This window comes from Neomonachus schauinslandi, chromosome 13, assembly GCF_002201575.2.
Source record: "Neomonachus schauinslandi chromosome 13, ASM220157v2, whole genome shotgun sequence".
In the NCBI taxonomy this organism is placed as follows: Eukaryota; Metazoa; Chordata; class Mammalia; order Carnivora; family Phocidae; genus Neomonachus; species Neomonachus schauinslandi.
Genome location: NC_058415.1, coordinates 80024491 through 80043845, shown reverse-complemented (window position 1 = coordinate 80043845; position 19355 = coordinate 80024491). Strand labels below are relative to the sequence as shown.

General features: G+C 56.4%; 1 protein-coding gene across 3 annotated transcripts; it reads left to right on the top strand.

Moving 5' to 3' along the window:
• The first annotated feature begins 1832 nt into the window (after window positions 1-1832).
• On the top strand, window positions 1833-19121 carry PHF19 (PHD finger protein 19). Of its 3 annotated transcripts, XM_044920375.1 has the most exons (15): window positions 1833-1891; window positions 1977-2177; window positions 2652-2733; window positions 5422-5517; window positions 6018-6118; window positions 6631-6779; window positions 8356-8451; window positions 9211-9279; window positions 9487-9607; window positions 11667-11734; window positions 13039-13200; window positions 13739-13826; window positions 14596-14681; window positions 15421-15516; window positions 16554-19121. In XM_044920375.1, the coding sequence occupies exons 2-15, from the start codon at window positions 1992-1994 to the stop codon at window positions 16894-16896; spliced, it is 1743 nt and encodes a 580-aa protein (XP_044776310.1). In that variant the 5' UTR covers window positions 1833-1891; window positions 1977-1991; the 3' UTR covers window positions 16897-19121. The 3 variants fall into 3 exon arrangements, with proteins under 3 accessions (XP_044776310.1, XP_021546874.2, XP_021546873.1); XM_021691199.2 differs by lacking the exon at window positions 1833-1891 and having other exon boundaries at window positions 1913-2177; XM_021691198.1 differs by lacking the exons at window positions 1833-1891; window positions 1977-2177; window positions 2652-2733; ... (1 more) ...; window positions 6018-6118; window positions 6631-6779 and adding an exon at window positions 8049-8245.
• The last annotated feature ends 234 nt before the right edge of the window (window positions 19122-19355 follow it).

Genomic DNA, 19355 nt, shown 5'->3' with positions numbered 1-19355 from the left:
CCCGAACACCCTTTTTTAAAAAGCCAACGGCCGCCCTGGGAGAGGCCCCGGCGCATGAATCATCCTCGCTTCCTGCCCCCGCCCGGCCCCGCGCTCCGGGTGCCGCGGATTTGAACTGGACGCCGACGGGAACCCGCAAACAGGCATTTCTTTGCAGATGGGTTTGAATCAGCCAATCACAGCCCGCGGGGGCCCGCTCCGGGAGGATGGAGGCGCGGGGAGGGGGCCGCCACCCGGGGGCCCCCGCCCGGCCAGTGGGGGCGCGGCGACCGGGCCGGCTCCCAACGGCGCGGCAGGGGGAGGAAGTGTCAGTTTGTGAACCTGCCGCGGCCCGGGGCCCAGGCCCGGCGGGCGGGGACTTCACAGCGCCGGGGAGCCAGGTGGCAGGGATTCGGAGCGCATACCCTGCCCCAAGCCTGCGGTGCTCTGCCGTCCAGAAAAGGGCAGAATGGGGGTGTGGGGTGGAGGGGAACATGGCCCCAGTGTCGTCTGGGGAGCCAAGACCCCAACAGTGCCCTGTCCGCCCCAGGGCCACTGAACAGACACACATGTATTTAATTTCACATATCCATTGACACACTGCCGCAGACATCATGAAACACAATCTCACAAGGGTTCACACGCACTGACACAGCAAAACACACGGGACTCTCTCCCTGTCTACAAATAATAAACACCAGGTGCCCCGTGCCATGGCAGAGAAGGAGGGGACCAGAGTAGGGGGTGCAGGGAACAGAGCAAGGCTGTGTTTGGCTGGAGAGTGTGGAGGGGCACAGAGCCAGGTTGAGCCCAGAGAGGGGAGGAGGGGGCCTTGGGGAAGGCTTCCAATGCCTGCGAAGACACTGCGGAGTCACAGAAGGATTCTGGAAGGGATTAATAAGAAAGGGAGAAATAAGAAAGAATGGGTGGCCCTGTGGAAGAGTCTGGTGGGGAGACAGGAAAGCAGGGAGTGACCTGCACTGGGTGCTGGTAGTCTCATTCCCCATCCCAGCACCCGGCATAAGTGAGCACAAGGCTCCGGAAACAGTTATTGAATGAATGAATGGCCCAAGTGAAAGAGAGGCCTGAACTCAGACCAGGACAGGGACTGGAAAAGAGGGGCCAGATGCCAGAAATCCACTGGGCTTGAAGTTGGCCAACTGGCAACTCACTGGTTGGAGAAGTCTGAAGATGCCCAGGGTTTCTGGGGACCATTAGTGGTCCCATTAGCAGGAAGAAGAGAGCAGTAGGGCAGTGGCATGTTTTATAGGATGGTGAGAGAGACAGGTGCCGAGAGGGTGGCTTGTGTTGACTTACCTGCTTGCAGCACATTCGCATTTGAGTAAAAGCATAGAGTGAGTTTAAATGTCCCAGAAATGTGGTTTCCATTAAATCACCCCATAATTGAGAGCAGAAAGGGGGATTATGGAAGACGTAGGTGGACCGTCTATACCCGTTCGCAAACCACCTAGGAGTTTTCCTTCCTAGGTGAGTTTCCTCTGGCCAGATCTCAGGGCAGGGGTTGGGTGGGGGCAGTAGGAGGTTAGCGAAGACTTCCCGCTGCTCCCCTGGAGAAGACCCTCCACTCAGAGAACATGTTTGCTTAAGGGATAAAGCTTCAGGCTCCTAAGTTTGGGAGTTCAGGCCTCCTGGGCAGGGAGACTGCTCTGTGGTTGGTTGAGAGATTCGTTCTCTTTAGAAGGCAGCATGGTATGGGTGGGAAGAGAGCAGGGTTAGAGTCAGCCTACCTGATTATGAGCCTTGCCTTGGCCTCTGCGCCACTGGCCACTTTCCCTTGCCAAACCTCAGTTTCTCTGTCCATAGAATGGGAATAATAATGTCTCCCTCACAGGGTTGTCACGAGGATCCTGTGAGATAATCAAAGTGCCTGGCCCATAGTACCATAGGCTGTGTAAGTGGTAGTCCCCTTCCTTTCCCGGATGGACTGCTGGAGCAGGGGAGTGAGGAGTAAAAACCCTCTTCTCTTTCTCTTCCAGTGTCAGGGGAAGCCGATGGAGAATCGCGCTCTGGATCCAGGGACTCGGGACTCCTATGGTGCCACCAGCCACCTCCCCAACAAGGGGGCCCTGGCAAAAGCCAAGAACAACTTCAAAGACCTGATGTCCAAGCTGACGGAGGGCCAGTATGTGCTGTGCCGCTGGACCGATGGACTGTATTACCTCGGGAAGATCAAGAGGGTAAACCTTTCCTCCCTGGCCCTAGTTCCCAGGTGCAGCCTCTGGCCTGGGCCTCCCTTCATGCCCCTCCTGCTCAAAAGATGACCGTGGAAGGAACCAGAACCTGCTTTTGCAGGTGCCATCCTTAGGGCCAACACCGTCCAACCAGGTCTTTAGAATAGAGCTCTGCGAGCCTACAGAACAAAACAAAATCAGGCTGGAGGTTATCTCAGATGACCACCTGGCCTGTGCTATCCTCTGCATTCCCACCAAGTTGTGGTCCCCTGGCCCCGGACTGCGGCCCCAGGGACTGGGTGCACGTTACCTCTGGAACTGCTGTCGTCCTTCCCCTTCCAGCCTAGCTCTGACTTCTGGGCCACAAGGAGCGGGTGTAATCCCTCGTCCTGTGGGGACAAAAATAGGAGAGGAAGACCATGTCCCAGTGGCTTTTCCCCAGCCACTGTCTCACGTTGCCCCTCCCTCTCCGTGCCCCAGGTCAGCAGTTCTAAGCAGAGCTGCCTTGTGACTTTTGAAGATAATTCCAAATACTGGGTCCTGTGGAAGGACATACAACATGGTGAGTACTCCTGAGAGCTCGGGCCTCCCCTGCCCCATCCCTGGCCCTCTCTCCTCCTCGACTTCCATGTTTTTTCTTTCTCTCCTTCTCTCTGGTACTCCTGGCATCTGGCCTTGTCCATGGACCCCCGTCCCCCCACAAGCCCACCTGAGGGGATAAGATGACTAGTTGTGTGTTTACATGGAAAGGCACTTCTGACATCCGTCATGCCCTTGATCACTCCCACGTCATGAGGGAGGCAGTCAGGTGGAGAAAGTGGCTTGGGAAGGCGCCGGGAGAGCTGGGATGGCATGTCATCCCCTGCTGCACAAAGCTGGGGATCAGTCTGGGGCTAGGAACGGGGGTGGAGGGGAGGGGCCCACGCAATCAAAACTGGCACCCTTAGATGTGAGCACAGTGTGCCCTATCCACGTGTGAAGAAAACTAGCGGAAGCAGCCCTAGCCTAGGTGGGAAAGTCAAGAAAGCAGAGCTGGACCAGGCAGGGTGAAGATGGACATGCCTGGACGGAGCTGGACCGGCTTCGAAAGGGAGCCGGGTTGAGTGCCATCCCTGCATGCAGAGAGCTGACATTTTCCCACTCTGGCCACCACTCCCCCTTCCCACAGACACGACAGACACCACTCAGCAGTCCCAACACTCATACATTTCCAACATGGAGCTCCAAGTTTAGGTTCAGTAGATCTTGCACCAAGTTTCAGCTCTGCAGCTTGCTAGCTGCACGTCCTTGGGCAAGTGACACCACTTCTCTGAGCCTCAGTTTCTTCATCGGAAGAAAGGAGGTGATGACATTAGTGACCTCACGGGGTGGTGACATGAGACCCCAAGTATAGCACTTAGCCCAGCGGTACTGAGTTATAGGGAGGCACTTCCTAAAGAATTTGTTACTGTAAGAAAGGATTTCAAGGAGCCTGCCAAGTAGAGGCCACAGAACCCAGCCAGTTCGTAGAGGTTCCAAACCACCCCTGTCTCCAAGGTGTGGTGGCTGATGCAGACGTGGAGACTCTTCTCCAAGCCCCCCTCCCCCCGCACTCTCAATTTCTTCTACAAAGGTCCAAAGCGATGAGGAGCTCTTCTCTTGAGTTGGAGGCATAGGGAGCCAGCAGGTGAAGAAAGATGCCTTAGCAGACATTTCAGTAGAGATCCACGGTGTGCCGGGGACCCCGGATGTGCTACAGGGCTCACCTGGGGAACAGCTTGTCTCCCCAGCCAGATAACTGTGCCTCACAGGCAGGGTGGTGCCCCTTTGGCATCACCCAAGTTACGAAAGCACAAGGCTGAGTAAGCCGGAGTTATTGATTACTTAATTAAGCTTCCTACCTTATTGGCTGACATCAGTGGCTTACTTCCTTAAGCCAGTGAGGGCTTACTGCGACCCACAGTTGCATATTCAGGAATAAGAGGCAAGAGACCATGTATTCAACAGGTGTGTCTTGAACACATTATGTGCTACACAATGTATAAGGTCCTGGGGACATAGTGATGAGCAGATACCATTTCTGCTCTTAAAAAACTTTCAATCCACTAGGGGGAACAAGACAGAAACATGTATCAGAATGTGTTAATTTATTCATTCAAACCTTTCACACATAAACACACATATTCTTTTTTTTTTATTATTCTTATGTTAATCCCCATACATTACATCATTAGTTTTAGATGTAGTGTTCCATGATTCATTGTTTGTGCATAACACCCTGTGGTCCATGCAGAACACACATATTCTTTAACAATAACCAAAAAAAACTAAGAAAAAAAAGAGATGAGAAAGAACCTGTAGATTAAAAGCAGTTGAGCATACCTAAAATTGTTATGACATTTTTATTTAACAGCTGGAAATGTGAACACTAATTGAATTTGTTGGTGATATTAAGAAATAGTTTTTAGTTTTTAGGTGCAATAAAGGCACTATAGTTATGTTGGGTTTTTTTTAAAGGGATCCTAATCTTTCAGAATTACATACTGAAATATTTTCAGAAAATGGTTAGGTATCTGGGAATTGATTCAAAATAATACAAGAGGGGGAAGTGGGTAGGAATGTAGTCAAAACAAGATTGGCTATGAGTTCTTAATTGTTGATAAGAACATGGAGTTTCATTATAACATTCTATTATTGTTAACATAAAAAATGTTTAAGAGGGGCGCCTGGGTGGCTCAGTTGTTAAGCATCTGCCTTCGGCTCAGGTCATGATCCCAGGGTCCTGGGATCGAGCCCCGCATCGGGCTCCCTGCTCGGCGGGAAGCCTGCTTCTCCCTCTCCACTCCCCCTGCTTGTGTTCCTTCTCTCGCTGTCTCTCTCTCTGTCAAATAAATAAATAAAATCTTAAAAAAAAAAAAGAAAACAAGAAAATTTAAAAAACATGTTTAAGAAACAAACTAAATTAGGCAGAAGAGGCAGCATGATGTGGTCAGAAAGAACAAAGGATTTGATGTCAAACAGCCACGGGTTCAAATCTGTCTCCTATTTAATTTCTGGGACTTAACCGCTCTGAGCCTCAGTTTTCCCATCTTTAGAATGGGCTAATGATACTAGGTACCTCAGAGTGGTTGGGGAGACTCAGTGAGTGGGCCCGTGGGGCCCAGTGCCAGGCTCTGCACTGAGTAGAGGCTCAGTACCTGGAAGGTGAATTTTAAACTCTTCTAATTCCTGTGAGCCGGAACTGACCCTGGAGGACCTCTCTCCCTTTCAGCTGGCGTTCCTGGGGAGGAGCCCAAGTGCAACATCTGTCTGGGGAAGACGTCAGGGCCACTGAATGAGATCCTCATCTGTGGGAAGTGTGGCCTGGGTGAGTGTGGTGAGCAGGGCACAGAGGAGGCCCCGACCTGCGGTTCTCCACCCCCACTGGCCCAATGGGCAGGCCTTACTGTTGGGATCTCAGCTGGCTTCCTCTTTCTGTTGGAGCTCCAGAGTGACAGGGAGCCAGTCTCTGGAAATGAGGGCCCAGGGAGGTGACTCCTGGGGAGAGCTGGGGCTTCTGGAAAGTGAGACAAGGTGTGCAGGTTGGAGCTCCCCCTAACCCAATAGAGAGGAAGGGTGGAGAGATGGCATGGAGGCTGAAGCCAGACTGTGGTGCCTCCCCCCCGCTGGGGCCCAGGCTGTCTTTGAGTCGCCTGCTTGGATGCCAGCTTGGCTGCCTTGGTGAGCATCGCCCCCCAGTCCCCAAGCAGCCGGCAGGCATAAGGCTCCTCCGACTTGCGGCCGCCCTCCCCAGCCCTGTGGCCTTTGGGCTGACTGGCCTGGGGCCGCTGCTCCCCGCGGGCACTCACCAGCCCCCCTCTGCTGTAGGGTACCACCAGCAGTGCCACATCCCTAGAGCGGGCAGTGCGGACCGGCCCCTGCTCACACCTTGGTTCTGCCGACGCTGCATCTTCGCACTGGCTGTGCGGGTGAGCCCTCCATCCTTGCCGTCCCTGCCTTTCCCCACTTCGTCGGGAAGCCGAGACTCCCTGGGTTCAGGCCGGACTGCAGGTCACAGAGCCTGGGCTTTGGAGGCAGACAGCGCTGCTGCCCCTGATCGCAAGTGCTATGTCCTTGGCCAGGTTCCTTAGCCCCCTGAGCCTGTTTCCTCCACAAACGGCAGAATGGATATGGGTTTGGTGCCAGGGGTAGGCGCTTTGCTATCAACAGACAAAACCCATGGGAGCACCCACTCAATACATACTGGTTATTATCGTTACCTATATTGTTGCGTGTTAATACTGTTACTAAGAGAGCCTTCTGGGATGGAGAGAGGATAGATTCGGGATCGATGAGAAAAAGCTTCTTGTGCTTCTGACTACACTGGAGTATCCGCGGGTCCGCGGGGTCAGCATGTCCCTTGCTAGCCACCCCGCCCTCCCCTCAGCCACCAACCCCTGCCGGGACCCCGCGGCTGAGCCGGACCCACATCTCCCCGCAGAAAGGCGGCGCGCTGAAGAAGGGCGCCATCGCCAGGACGCTGCAGGCCGTGAAGATGGTGCTGTCCTACCAGCCCGAGGAGCTCGAGTGGGACTCGCCCCATCGCACCAACCAGCAGCAGTGCTACTGCTACTGCGGAGGGCCGGGAGAGTAAGGCCGCGGGGCGGGGCCCTCCCCGGGGGGCGGGGCGCGGGGTGGGGCCCTGGTCGGGGGCGGGGCCTCCCGGGGGGTGAGGGCGGGGCCCGGAGGCGGGGCTCGAGGTGGCGAGGCTAGCGCTCTCAGACCAGGCCCCGGGAAGGGAAGGAAGTACTGAAGCGAGTGTCCAGATCGTCCCAGCTCCTTGGAGCTGTGCGCAGCCCCTGAACGCAGTTCTCGTCGTAGTGTCCCCGTGTATGGTGTTGTGAGCAGAGTAGCGATTAGATAATTCACAGAAAGTCTCACACAGGGCCTGGCACTTGGTCAGCACTTAATAAATTATGTGAGCTGTTACTGTTGGTGCGTGGAATTGAAGATAAACCTTTCCGTTGTCAGAGTCAGTGAGATAGGCTGCTGATGAGATACTAAGGTACTTTCCTCTGGGGGTGTGCAAGTAGGGGCTGGGGGTTATGTGTAGGGATGCCGTGGAGGGGATTCTTGCCCCAACTATAGGACAAGAGTCTTTGATTCTTCCTTACCAGGCTGGGTGTCCATGTAGCCATGGGGGATTGAGCCTGCTCCCTTGGGCCGACTGCACCAGACATGGTGGCAGGAACCACAGAAGTGAGAGATCGGGTCTCTGCCCTCAGGACACAGCCTGCAGGATGCCCTGAAGTCCTGAATCCTGGCCCCAAGATCTGTTGACAAGTAGTAAGGGACTGGAGGCTAGGCTTACCCAGCCTAACTGGGTAATTTGGGCAAATCCCTTGAAGTATTTCATCTCTCAGGTGGGATCAACTTCCCTGAGTGCAGGAAGGGATGTGGGATAACAGGGAGAAATGCTTAATGAGACCTTTACAGAATTGAGACAATGGCTCTCGGTGCTTACTGGGCAGAGCTGCTCAGGGTGGTTGTTAAAAATACATCTCCCAGGGGCTCCCCAAAAGATTGAGTAGGTCTCGAGTGGACCAAGGGATCTTCATAGTTTAACCTAGACCCCAGGTGATTCTGACGCAGGCAGTCCAGGGACCTCACCTGGCAAGTTGTAAACAAAGCATGGATTGTCGTTAAGGAAATACCACTTGGCCCTTCATTCACATGACAGGGTAGATACGGTACCGGGTAAGAAAAACCAGACGCGGTGCTGCCCCGTGGAGCTTGCAGGAGCCATTAGTCTCCCGCGTGTCTCCTGGGCAAACCTTTGCATTTCGGTGGTGTCTGAGAAACAGCGCGTGGGGCGCAGTCCAGAGATGGGGGCTCCAGGGCAGCATGAAGAGCACAGGCTTTGAAGTGAGGGAGCCCAGGATTTGAGTCACCATCCACCACTTGCTTCCTGAGTGACCTTGAGCAAGCCATTTAAGCTCAGAGTCACCCATAAAATTAGGACAGTGGCCCATCTCTTACCAGACGGTGAGATGAAACGATAGAGCATACGCCTGCTCCCCCGACCGCCCCTGGCGCAGCCTCGGTGCTCGGTAACTGTGAGTCCCCCCCGCCCCCCGCGGAGCGCGAGTTGGTGTAGGCAGAGGTGGTTGAGGCTGGTGGCTGGCTGGGAGCGCGGCCGGCCTGACCCTGGCTCCTCTGGCTCCAGATGGTACCTGCGGATGCTGCAGTGTTACCGGTGCCGACAGTGGTTCCACGAGGCCTGCACCCAGTGCCTCAACGAGCCCATGATGTTCGGAGACCGGTAGGTGCTCACCTGGCCCGGCTCAGCCTCGAGGGGGAGGTGGGCGGGTGGGGGGAGGGACCTCAGCAGGGGCAGCGGCTCCTGTAGACCGCCTGCCAGGCCCTGCGCAGGTGGGTGGGGGTCTCTGATGGTGGGCACCTGTCCTGGGGAGTCCGCTCAGGGCGACGGGGGCCTTCTCACTAGAAGGAGCATGTCGGGCCGCGGCCCCAGTTGCCACTGACCTGGGGGGAGACCTTAGACAAAGTCCCACCTTCCCTAAGCCCCGGGCTCCTCCAGTGTCTGGGGAAGGAGGATGAGGCAGGCCCCGCCCCACCCCTACCCAGGCTACTAGAGGAGCCACTGGGAGGTGGATGGTTGATCTGGCTTCTGACAGATGGGGCTAAGCTAACAGAAGGGTTATGTGTGTCGTCGTACCAGATATTGTGTGTCTCGGTTGGTGTGTCGTGTTTGTGATTGTGTGTGTGCGTGTGCGCGCGTGTCTCAGAGGGGAAGAGGGTGCCAGCTCCAGCCCAGCCTAGCTCAGCTCACTCTGAACTCAGCCACACTCCATTATACCGACGTAGGGGAAGGAGGGGCAGGGAAGTATTTTATGGTGTTTGTCCTGCCCCATGCTAACCCCCACCCGCTCTAGAGCCACTAGTTCTCGGGATGAGGATGACACTTACTGTGGGAAGGCAGGTGGGGAGTGCGGGGCGAGGGGCTGGGCTAGGGTGGGATGTCAGCTCTTCCCACCACAGGCCCCTCTCCACCCGCCCCCAGGTTCTACCTGTTCTTCTGCTCCGTGTGTAACCAGGGCCCGGAGTACATCGAGCGGCTGCCCCTTCGATGGTGAGAGGGTGGGGCTTGACCCAGGCCCACCCCCGTCCCCTCCCAGCGGCTCCGGCTCCGCTCCCACCGCCCTCCGGGAACAATTCCATTTCCAGCCACCAGCTCCCAGCCTTGCCCCTGCCCTTCAGCCCAGACCCAGGAGGTTCCAGCCCTGGTTGGGCAGGCTGCCACCTCACCCCAGCCCCACCTACTCGCCCCCTTGCCCAGGGTGGATGTGGTTCACCTGGCCCTCTACAACCTGGGGGTGCAGAGCAAGAAGAAGTACTTTGACTTTGAGGAGATTCTGGCCTTTGTCAACCACCACTGGGAGCTCCTGCAGCTTGGCAAGGTACGCAGGCCCGTGGGACGGCAGAATGGCAGGAGTCCATTCCACAGTGGGCTTACCGAGGTCAGGAGAGGGAAGAGGTTTGCCCAGGGCCACACGGTCCATGCAGGACTGGGATCTCGGTGTCTGAGGGATAACTCTTCCGTAGCACTGCCTGTCTGTGAGGGCTGTTGGCTGGGAGAAAGACCCAGAGCCTCTTAGCTGCCACGTCCCTGAGTCCAAGCCTCTGAGCCGGTGCCCTGCAAGGGGCTTCCTGACCCAGGCTTTGGCAGTGGGCGGGTTGGGGTCTCACTGACTCAGCAGCAGGGAGCTAGGGGTGCATCTGGCTGGAACAGGGCTCTCTACAGAGAAGTTTGACGTCCCCCGGATGACTGGGCTACAGTGGAAAGTGAAGTGGGCCTGCCCCCTGCTGGTATTACTCTGAATAGCGGAAGTCGTCTTGGGGCCCTGGGACCCAGGGAGTAAAGTAACAAACCAGAGACTTTCAGGATGTCAGAGGTGGAGAGCGACTCCCTGGCGGCCAGCACAGCTTTGGAGCTGAGCCAGGACTGGAACCAACCTCTCCCATGGTGGGGCCATGCCCCCTTTTCCCTACCGACAGCCTTAGAGTCCTCTCCACCAATCCAGAGTGAGGTGTCTTCTCTACTGACTGCCCCAAATCTCTCTTTGATGAGACAGGAATTTACACACACACACACACACACACACAAAATGACCCTTATGCTTTGTAGAAGCTTTTCATATAATAACATCTTCATTTATAGTGTTTGATAATTTATAAGACATAAATACTGTTGGGGCACCTGGGTGACACAGTCAGTTGAGCAGCTGATTCTTGGTTTCGGCTCTGGTCATGGGATCGAGCCCTGCATCAGGCTCTGTGCTCAGCAGGGAGTCTGCTTTAGATCCGCCCCCCACCCCGTGTGTGTGCTCATGTGCCTGTTCTCTCCCCCTCTCTCTCTCTAAAATAGATTAATAAATCTAAAAAAAAAAGATATACATATTGTAAAGCCTTAAAAGATAGAGCTGGTATTTTTAATATCTTTTTTCTTGATTTATAAAAAGAACATACATGTTCCTGGTAGAAAAATTTGTTAAGTGCTAAAAAGTATAAGGTGGTATACTTAAAAAAAAATCATCCGGGAGCACCTGGTGGCTCCGTCAGTTAAGTGTCTGACTCTTGATCTCAGCTCAGGTCTTGATCTCAGGGTCTTGAGTTTGGGCCCCGTGTTGAGCTCCACACTGGGTATGGAGCCTACTTAAAAAAAAAAAAAAAGTCATCCATATTCCCCCATCACACCACTCAGAAACAATTGCAACTAATATATTCCATCCTTTCTTCTACGTCTGTTTTTCCTTGGTTTATGTTATATAGTATATAAAATTTTAAATCTTTTTTTTTCAGTTTACATTATATCATAAATGCTTTTCTATATTCCGAAAGAGTTTTCATCAACATTTTTAATGACTGCATTGGTTTCCACCATGGCTTACTTACTGCGTTCCTTCCTGTTGGGCAGGGAGTCTCTTCCCCGCTCTGCACACTGGCCGGTCATTAGGGCTGACGCTGCAGGGAAGCTTTGTTAAAGCTTTGTTCGAATTTCACATTCTATTTCTATGATAGAGCCCATGGAGTGGCATGACTGGGTCAAGGGCATGGGCATTCTTAAACCTTTTTTTTTTTTTAGATTTTATTTATTTATTAGAAAGCGCGTGCGTGCGCCAAAGAGAGAGAACGAGGTGGGAGGTAGAGAGAGAAGGAGAAGCAGACTCCCTGCTGAGCAGGGAGCCTGATGTGGGGCTCGATCCCAGGACCCTGGGATCATGTCCTGAGCTGAAGGCAGATGCTTACCGACTGAGCCACCCAGGTGTCCCGTTAAACCTCTTGATCCATCTAGGACAGGAGTTAACTCTCCCATTTCCAGATGGAGAAGTGAGTTCAGAGAGGTGAAAAGATTTAGAATCTCAGCAGAAGTCAGGGCCCTCACTCAGAGATCGAGGGGAGGGAGGGGACAGGGGTCATATGCCTAGGTCTGATTCTCCTGCTGGCTGCTCCCCTCAGCTCACCAGCACCCCCGTGACTGACCGAGGACCACATCTCCTCAATGCGCTGAACAGTTACAAAAGCCGGTGAGTGCAGGGAAGGGAGGGAGTGCATGGGGCCCCCAACAGGTGGGACTGGGTGTAAAGCATCTTCCTGCCTCATGGCCTTTGCTCAAACTGTGCTCCAACCTGGGTCTCCCTCCCCTTCTCTTTGACTAAATAAGTCCTACCCATTCTTCAAGATTCAGGGGGCACCCCACCTCCTTTGTGATGCCTCCCCGACCACTCCAGCAGCTTGATGCATTTGGGTCCTGGGTTTGGCTCCATAGAGGGTACACCCCTGAGCTTTGAGGGCCCCTCCTGCTCTCACCATCTGTGGTTCTGGGCCAGGCACTGAAGGATCAATTCATCATCTCCTGGGTGGGCTGCAGCCTCCTAACTCGTCTTTCCTCCAGACTTCCGAGTCCTTCTCAGAACACACAGCTGACACATCCCATGCTGCCGGTGCAGGGAATGCCCAGGCTCCTGAGCACGGCATTCAAGGCCTCTCATGAGCAGACCCTGCCCCCCCTGCCTTCTGCCATTGATCCATTGCTTTATTTATTCTGGGTGTTGGCCATTCTGAACCCACTGCTCTCCCACTCAGTGCTTTTGCTAAGACCCCTCTGTTGACTAGAATGCTCTTCCATCCCTTTCACTCATTTGTTCCACGAATGACTGTTTATTGAACTGCTACTGTATCAGCCCTGTGTAGGTCCCGAGGACACAGTGAGGAATAGGACATGGTCCCTGCTTCTGTGAAACTTCTCCAGACATCTCTAGACAGAATTATCCACTCTCTCTTCCACCTTCTCATGGTTTGGGGCCCAGACACAGTCCTACTCTTGAACAATGGGGCCTCCCGCACTCCCTGTGGACAGTCTTCTGAGGGTAGGACTGTCTGAGTCACGTCCTCACCTCATGGCAGCTCAGCCAGTGTTGGAAGGAGGAGGGAAGCACCTGGAGGTGTTTTCAGTCTCCTTGGGGAGACCAGAAAACGGAATGGTGTAGAATCCAGTGTCGGCCATAGCTGTTCCCCTGGGAGCTAGAGGAGACCTTTCTGGAGGTGGTGACCTTGGGGCCAGTTGAGGCAGGGTAGAAAAGGGAGAGGAGCAGCAAGAATCATATACATGCAAGAGGGAGGACAGGGAGGAACCATAGCCACATCCCCAGCCACCACCCAGGACCCTTGGTCCCACGAGCCTTGAGGAATCAGCGTCTCCACGGGCAACCCTGGATTTTAGCTCTAGGTCCGGGGAGGCAGAGAGGGTAATTTTAATGCTTGACTCTCCTGACCAGGAGGATGGGCCGACAGACTCCAGAGCTTTCTCCTCCCCCTGCCCATCCCCCAGGTTCCTCTGTGGCAAGGAGATCAAGAAGAAGAAGTGCATCTTCCGTCTGCGTATCCGTGTCCCCCCCAACCCCCCAGGGAAGCTGCTGCCTGACAAGGGCCTGGCGCCCACTGAGAGCGGCGCCTCCTCTGAGCTGCGTAAGAGAGGAAGGAGCAAGCCTGGGTCAGTGCCTGGGGGGCGAGCTCGGGGTCTCTGCTACTCCCAGCTCCAGCCCCAGCCGATGGGCTGTGCAGTGGGCCCAGATGGGCCCAAGTGAGCAGGGAAGACCTCCACCCTGCTAGGCCCAGCTGGAGGCACCGGAGAGGGCCAGTTAGCAACCGAGCTGGGGCCCAGTCCCACACCCTGGGCTCCTTCCACCGTCGCCCCTGTTGCCTTGCTTGGAGGGCAAGCCAGCTCAGGGGGCCCGGTCTTGCTGGGTTAGGGCTTAGGCAGAGAGGTAAGGGGAAGTGAGAGTGTGTAAGGCGTCCCTGGTTCTGGCTGAGCTGAGCCCCTCGTCCTGGGCGTCGGGGACAGACCAGCCTTCTCTCTCTTCTGCCCACCGTACCCCCCTGCCCCACGCCCTCCCACACCCACTGCCTGGAAGGAGCGCCTGTCTCCCTTCCCCCTGCCCCAGCACTGCTGTGTCCCCCAGCCCTGCCTCTCTTCCCCCTGGGCCTTCAGGCTCTGACCCGGCCCCCCTCTCCCCTTTCTGTCTCCACAGTTTGTTGCCTCACGAATTCCAGCAGCAGAAAAGGCGAGTTTATAGAAGAAAAAGATCAAAGTTTTTGCTGGAAGATGCTATTCCCAGTGTTAGTTTCTTGTTTTCTTGCTCTCCACATTCACACACAGGGTCAGCACACAGTAGGGATTCCTGTGCAGGGAACTGAGCCCCCAGGCCTAGGGGGGAGACTCCCCCACGTCCCTTAAAGGAGAAGCCAGTTCCTCCCCTAGCTAAACAAGCAAAGGCTAAGGCTCCGCAAGACCACTCCCTTATCTCCTCGAGTTCTCCCCAGAAGCCGAGGGGGCAGGGCAGGGGAGGTAATGTCCTTGCTCCCACAGTCCCGTGGGGTCACTGCGGACCAGGAGGGGCCAGCGACTCCCCTGAGGTCACACGTCCGCCAGTGGCCGAGCCCAGCCTAGAACAGGTCCCCAGAGCACTCTTTCCTTAGTGGCCGGGCCTCAGCGCGGCAGCCCTCCGTGTGGGCAGTGACGCCAGCGGTCCTCACACCTGCCCCGCACCTGACGCTGTGCAAGGTGCTCGTAGTCAGCGTCTCACTCTGCTCTGCGTCCCGGCCCCGCGCGCAGGGAAGCCCGGCAGCCGTTCCTGTCCGCCTTCTGCAGTTCGGGTGACTGAGGCCCAGAGGTGGGAAGGTGGCGCAGTCGGCTAGAGAGGGAGTCAGGGCCAGGCCCGCTGTGATCCGGCTCCCTGGCCTGCCTGGGACGGAAGAGCAAGTGACCAGTCTTACCGTCCGGAGGCCCAGTCCTCGGAGAGCCTGTGTGGCCCTTGGCAGAGAGAGGCTACTGTGAGGCGGGTCTGACGCTCACTGACCCTCCTCCCCCTCCTTCCTGTGTCCACAGAGCGACTTTACCTCAGCCTGGAGCACCAACCACCACCTAGCCAGCATATTCGACTTCTCGCTGGATGAAATTCAGAGCTTAAAAAGGTAACAGTGAGGGACCCGGCAAGAGAGGGCTGCTCTGAAGCATGGGGTGGAAGCAAGCAGTGAGACCTCGATTCCCCAGCAACGAAGGAAGGCTCTGGAAGGGACAAAGCAGAGAGCCTTTCAAGGAGTTGAAGCCCCCTCGGGGTCATTCCCGTTAAAGGGGTCCACACTGCGTTAGGCTGCCTGCCTAGGCTGCCTGACCGGTCTTCCCACATTAGAGCTGTCTCGGCACGCCATGCCCCTGCTGGAAGGTGGCCAGGACAGCTCCCCAGAGCACGGTCACAGGCCACCTTGCCTGGGCCCTCCCGACCTCTCCAGCCCCTCTCCTGCTTCTGCCGGCCCTCCCACTGTGCACCAGAATTGCTTTGGTTACCCTGCAATGGGAATGTTCCCATTCCTCCAGGGCGCCTTCCCTGACGCTCCCCAGGCTCCCCAGGCTGTGTCGGTGCACCTCAGGGGAGAGACTGCACAGTCCCGTTTGGGTTCCAAAATGATGAAAGGTCATTTAGTGCTTCCTGGAGGAGAGGAAGGGTTTCGGTCAGACAGGCCTGGGCTCCAGCCCCTACTGAGCAGTTACTAAACTGTGCAGCCCCAGCGGAGTCCTTCAGCCTCTCCGAACCTCGTCACCTGGGTCTGCATGGCTGGTAGGAGGTTGAAACAGGTGCTGGAAATGAAGGCCGTTCGGGTCTAGAGAGTAGCCGGGTGTCGGGGGCCAGGCTCACCCTCTGCTCCCTCTCAGCGCCAGCTCAGGCCAGACCTTCTTCTCAGATGTGGACTCCACTGACGCCGCCAGCACCTCTGGCTCGGCCTCCACCAGCCTCTCCTACGACTCCAGGTGAGGTCCTCCCCCGCCGTGCCTCCTCAAGCTTGGGGACCTGGCTCTCTCCGCTCGTGAGTCTGGGTCTGGGACCATCTGCTTCGGAGTCCTGGGGTTCAGACGGGGCTGCGTACGGCCATTCACGGTGCCCTGCCCCGGCTGCGGGTGATGTGACACTTGTCCCTGGGGAGTTTCCGCGCCAGGGTTCTTGGCCTCCACGGGCCATGGCTCCGCATGTCTCTGCCTCTGAGCGCAGCGTGCCCTGCTTCTTGGCTGTCTAAATCTGGGGTCTGTCTTCTGGGTCCCTAAGGAAAAAAGCCATTGATTTGGAAGGCTGATGGAGGGGGAAATGGCATCGTGCAGGGGGTGGGGCCTGGGAGAGGGGACAGAAACGCCTGGGGACCTAGACAAGGCTACCGTCTGTTTGGCAGTAGCCGGTCCTCAGCGGCGCCGGAGGCTCCTGCAACTGCGTTCTAGGACACTCATGTCCTGGCGTCTGTCCGCCCTCAGGCCTCTCTGGGTGGCTCTCTCTGCATCACCTCTGTCTGTATTTGGTTCCTCCTGTTTCTTTGGTTCTCACAAGCTCTTCGGGGCTTGCTTCCTGTTCCTAAGCACCTGTGGACACGCACCTCTTGTTTTGTGTGTGTCCGTCTCTCCCCCAGCTCTTTCTGTCCCTATGTGTGTGTTGCACATGCACGTCTGCCTTTCTCCAGTCCAGGCTCTGGGGATAAGGTACGGTAGTGTGTCGCTCTCATTCCCCCACCCACTGGACTCCTAGCTGCGAGTCCAGGGACAGTCCAGGGAAGGGACGAGGCAGCGCAGGCAGGGCCTCGGCAGCGGCCTTTAGCGCTGGGCACACCCAGGCTTGGGTCCTGGCGCCGTCACTCCCTCCGCAGGCCGTTTCCCCCCCTCCCTGAGCCTCCTCGGGATTGTGGTGAGGACCCAGGGAGGTGCTCCATCCCAGCGCCCGGTGCCCAGGGGGTGCTCGGGGAGAGGGGCTTGTCAGGATGACTCCACCCCATTCCTGTCGTCTTCCTTTCCCCATCCTGACGCAGACGGACGGTGGGCAGCCGCAAGAGGAAGCTGGCGGCCAAAGCGTACATGCCCCTGCGGGCAAAGCGGCGGGCAGCCGAGCTGGGTGGGCGCTGCCCCTCGGACAGCAGTGCCGAGGGGGCTTCGGGCCCTGAGCGGCCGGACGAAGGCATCGACAGCCACACCTTCGAGAGCATCAGTGAGGATGACTCGTCCTTGTCCCACCTCAAGTCATCTATCACCAACTACTTTGGCGCAGCCGGGCGGCTAGCCTGTGGGGAGAAGTACCAGGTGTTGGCCAGGAGGGTCACACCCGAGGGCAAGGTTCAGTACCTGGTGGAGTGGGAAGGGACCACCCCTTACTGACTCGCTCCAGGAGATGCCAGGAGCCTGGAGACCAACGGAGAGACACTTCTCTCCAGGTGGGGGTGGGGGAGGAAAGCAAGACAGCTCCCAGTGCTTGGCAAAAGGCCCTTCGCGCCCACCTGCCAGGCCGAGGCCTGCGCCGCTCTGCGTGCCCATTCTGCTCTTGGGCCTCCTCAGGCTCCTCACCCCTTTGCCTGTGTCTCTAAGGTCCCACTGGCTATGCCTCAGTGTCTCCACACACTTCCTCAAACTGTTCACCTGTAACTCTGAATTGGGTGTCCCCCTGGCTCTCCGACCCTTTTTCTTGAGGCCCGAGTCTTTCTCTTTGTCTGTGTCCCTCTCTCTCCCACCCCTTTTGGGTGTGTGCGTTTACACACTTAACACGTGCATGGCTGTCCCTCTCCTGGATGTCCTTCACCCCTGACCCATGCACAGCCAGTCGACCCCCGGATCGCATTCTAAGAACAGGAACCGTTAAGCATTGCTGAAGGTAGAGAAGAGGACGCCTCTCAGAGCTTTTCCCCTCCCGCTTTCCTGCCATTCCCTGCTCCCCTTGGCCAGGGGTGGTGAGGGTGGGAGACTGCCTCTGTGAAAGCCTGGGAGGCAGAGAGCCTGGGACTCTTGGGATCTGAGGCCAGAAGAGGCTGGGTCTCTGCCTCCGAAGGCACCAACGACAGAGCCCAGTGACTAAGGCTAAGCGTAAGGGCTGTGGGTGTCAGCTTCCCAGGTCCCAGGAGTTATCCTCTCCCTGGCCACACCCCCTCATAGCTGCCAAGGAGCTGCGCCTGGCCTTGCTGGAATGGAAGTGGCCTGGAAAACCTGCGGGACGGGGGCGGAAGTGGGAGGAAAGGAAGCCGTGTCACGCTAAACCTTCGGATGTCTCCTGTGCCTCCCACCCCCGACCCACCACACACGCAGCCAGACAATACACACTCACACAGAAGCCCCCATCACACGTGTGCTTTCACCCTCCGGAGTACACACCACACACACCCACACCACACACCCCCACTCCCTCTGGTACCGGCCTGGTTCCTGCCCTTGGCTCTCCCTCGGCCCTCTTCAGGGCCGCGTGCTGCAACCACACATGGAAGTCCAGCCCTTGCCCCCTTCCTTCAGCCATGAACCAGCTGTGACCCCGCGGGGAGGCACAGAGGACGCCTACCCTCTTCCTTAGCCCCTGCTGTGCCCTGAGATTGACAATCACTTTTTGGAACAGGTTGGGATTTTTAAAGGGCTTGTGTTATTCAGTCCCCTCAAAGGAAAGTCTTTGTCAGTGGGAGTAAAAATAGAATTTTTAGAACTGACATTACAACTCCTACCCATCTGGAGGAAAACCAGAATTGAGAAGGGGAGGGGACCCCTCATTTTTGCTGCTTCCAGAGATATCAGAAACTGACTCACATGATTGGAAAGTAGAAATAAGTGCCTTCACTAGGGCAGGGCCTGGGCCAGATGGACGCCAGCCTTGCCAACCGCTGCTGCGGCCCCCAGCTTGGCTGGGTTTTGCAGGCCGCCAGCTGCAGGGCGAAGGTGGATGAACAGAGGGGTGGCATCAGGGCAGCGGGCCTGGGGAGCTGGTTTTTCCATTGCTAGGCTCAGCCCCTCCCCCCCCGCCCCCCCGTGAGCATCAGGGAGTCCCTGAGATCATCCAGATGCCCCTTGCCTCAAACTTAGCTCCTATAGTGCCTTTCACACAGGACCTCACCTCCTGCACACGGCCCACCAACTTCCCTCTGCTTCCCTAGCGTGAGCCAGGCAGGGAACAGCTGGGGGTGGGCCCCGTTCTCTCCCTTCTCAGCCCCACAGCTGCTGCCACTGAAGCCCCCAACTGGGGCCAGATGGAAGGGGAGCTGAGAAGCCAGCCCCCCGCCCAGCAGGGGTGTGGGACCTGGGATCCAATCTGTGGCTTCCTGCCTGGCTTCAGAGGGTACAGCAACCCCCCAGGCCTGCTTTCTAGGGTTCTGAGAAAGCACAGGACAAGCAAGGCCTGCCACAGTTCTGCACCTGCACCTTCTCTACTCAAGCTCCAGAGAGGCTCTGGGCTTGAAGAAGGGGAAGGGGGGAAGGGGGTGTCTTCCTCACTTGGAAATTCAGCATAAGGCCTAGCAAGGCCACCTTGACTCCACATCCCAGCATTTCATTTGTACCAGTTAACAGCTGCATTACTGCCAACTGACCTTATAATAACCCTGTGCACCTTTGAAAAGATTTATGGTTTTGAATTTGCTGCTTTTAATAACATTTGTTATATTAAAGTTATAATTAATGTGTCTGGTTTATAATTTAAAAGCTCCCTTTGAAAAATTAACTATCTTCCCTCTAGTGAACGAACTATCAGCTGTTGGGCACCAGGAGGAATTATCTGGTTTCTGGTCTTGGTTTCCTGGAAACTGAGGAGGAATGACAGGACCCCATCTGGCCACCTGCCAGTCCTTCAACTGCCTCCCACATTCTCC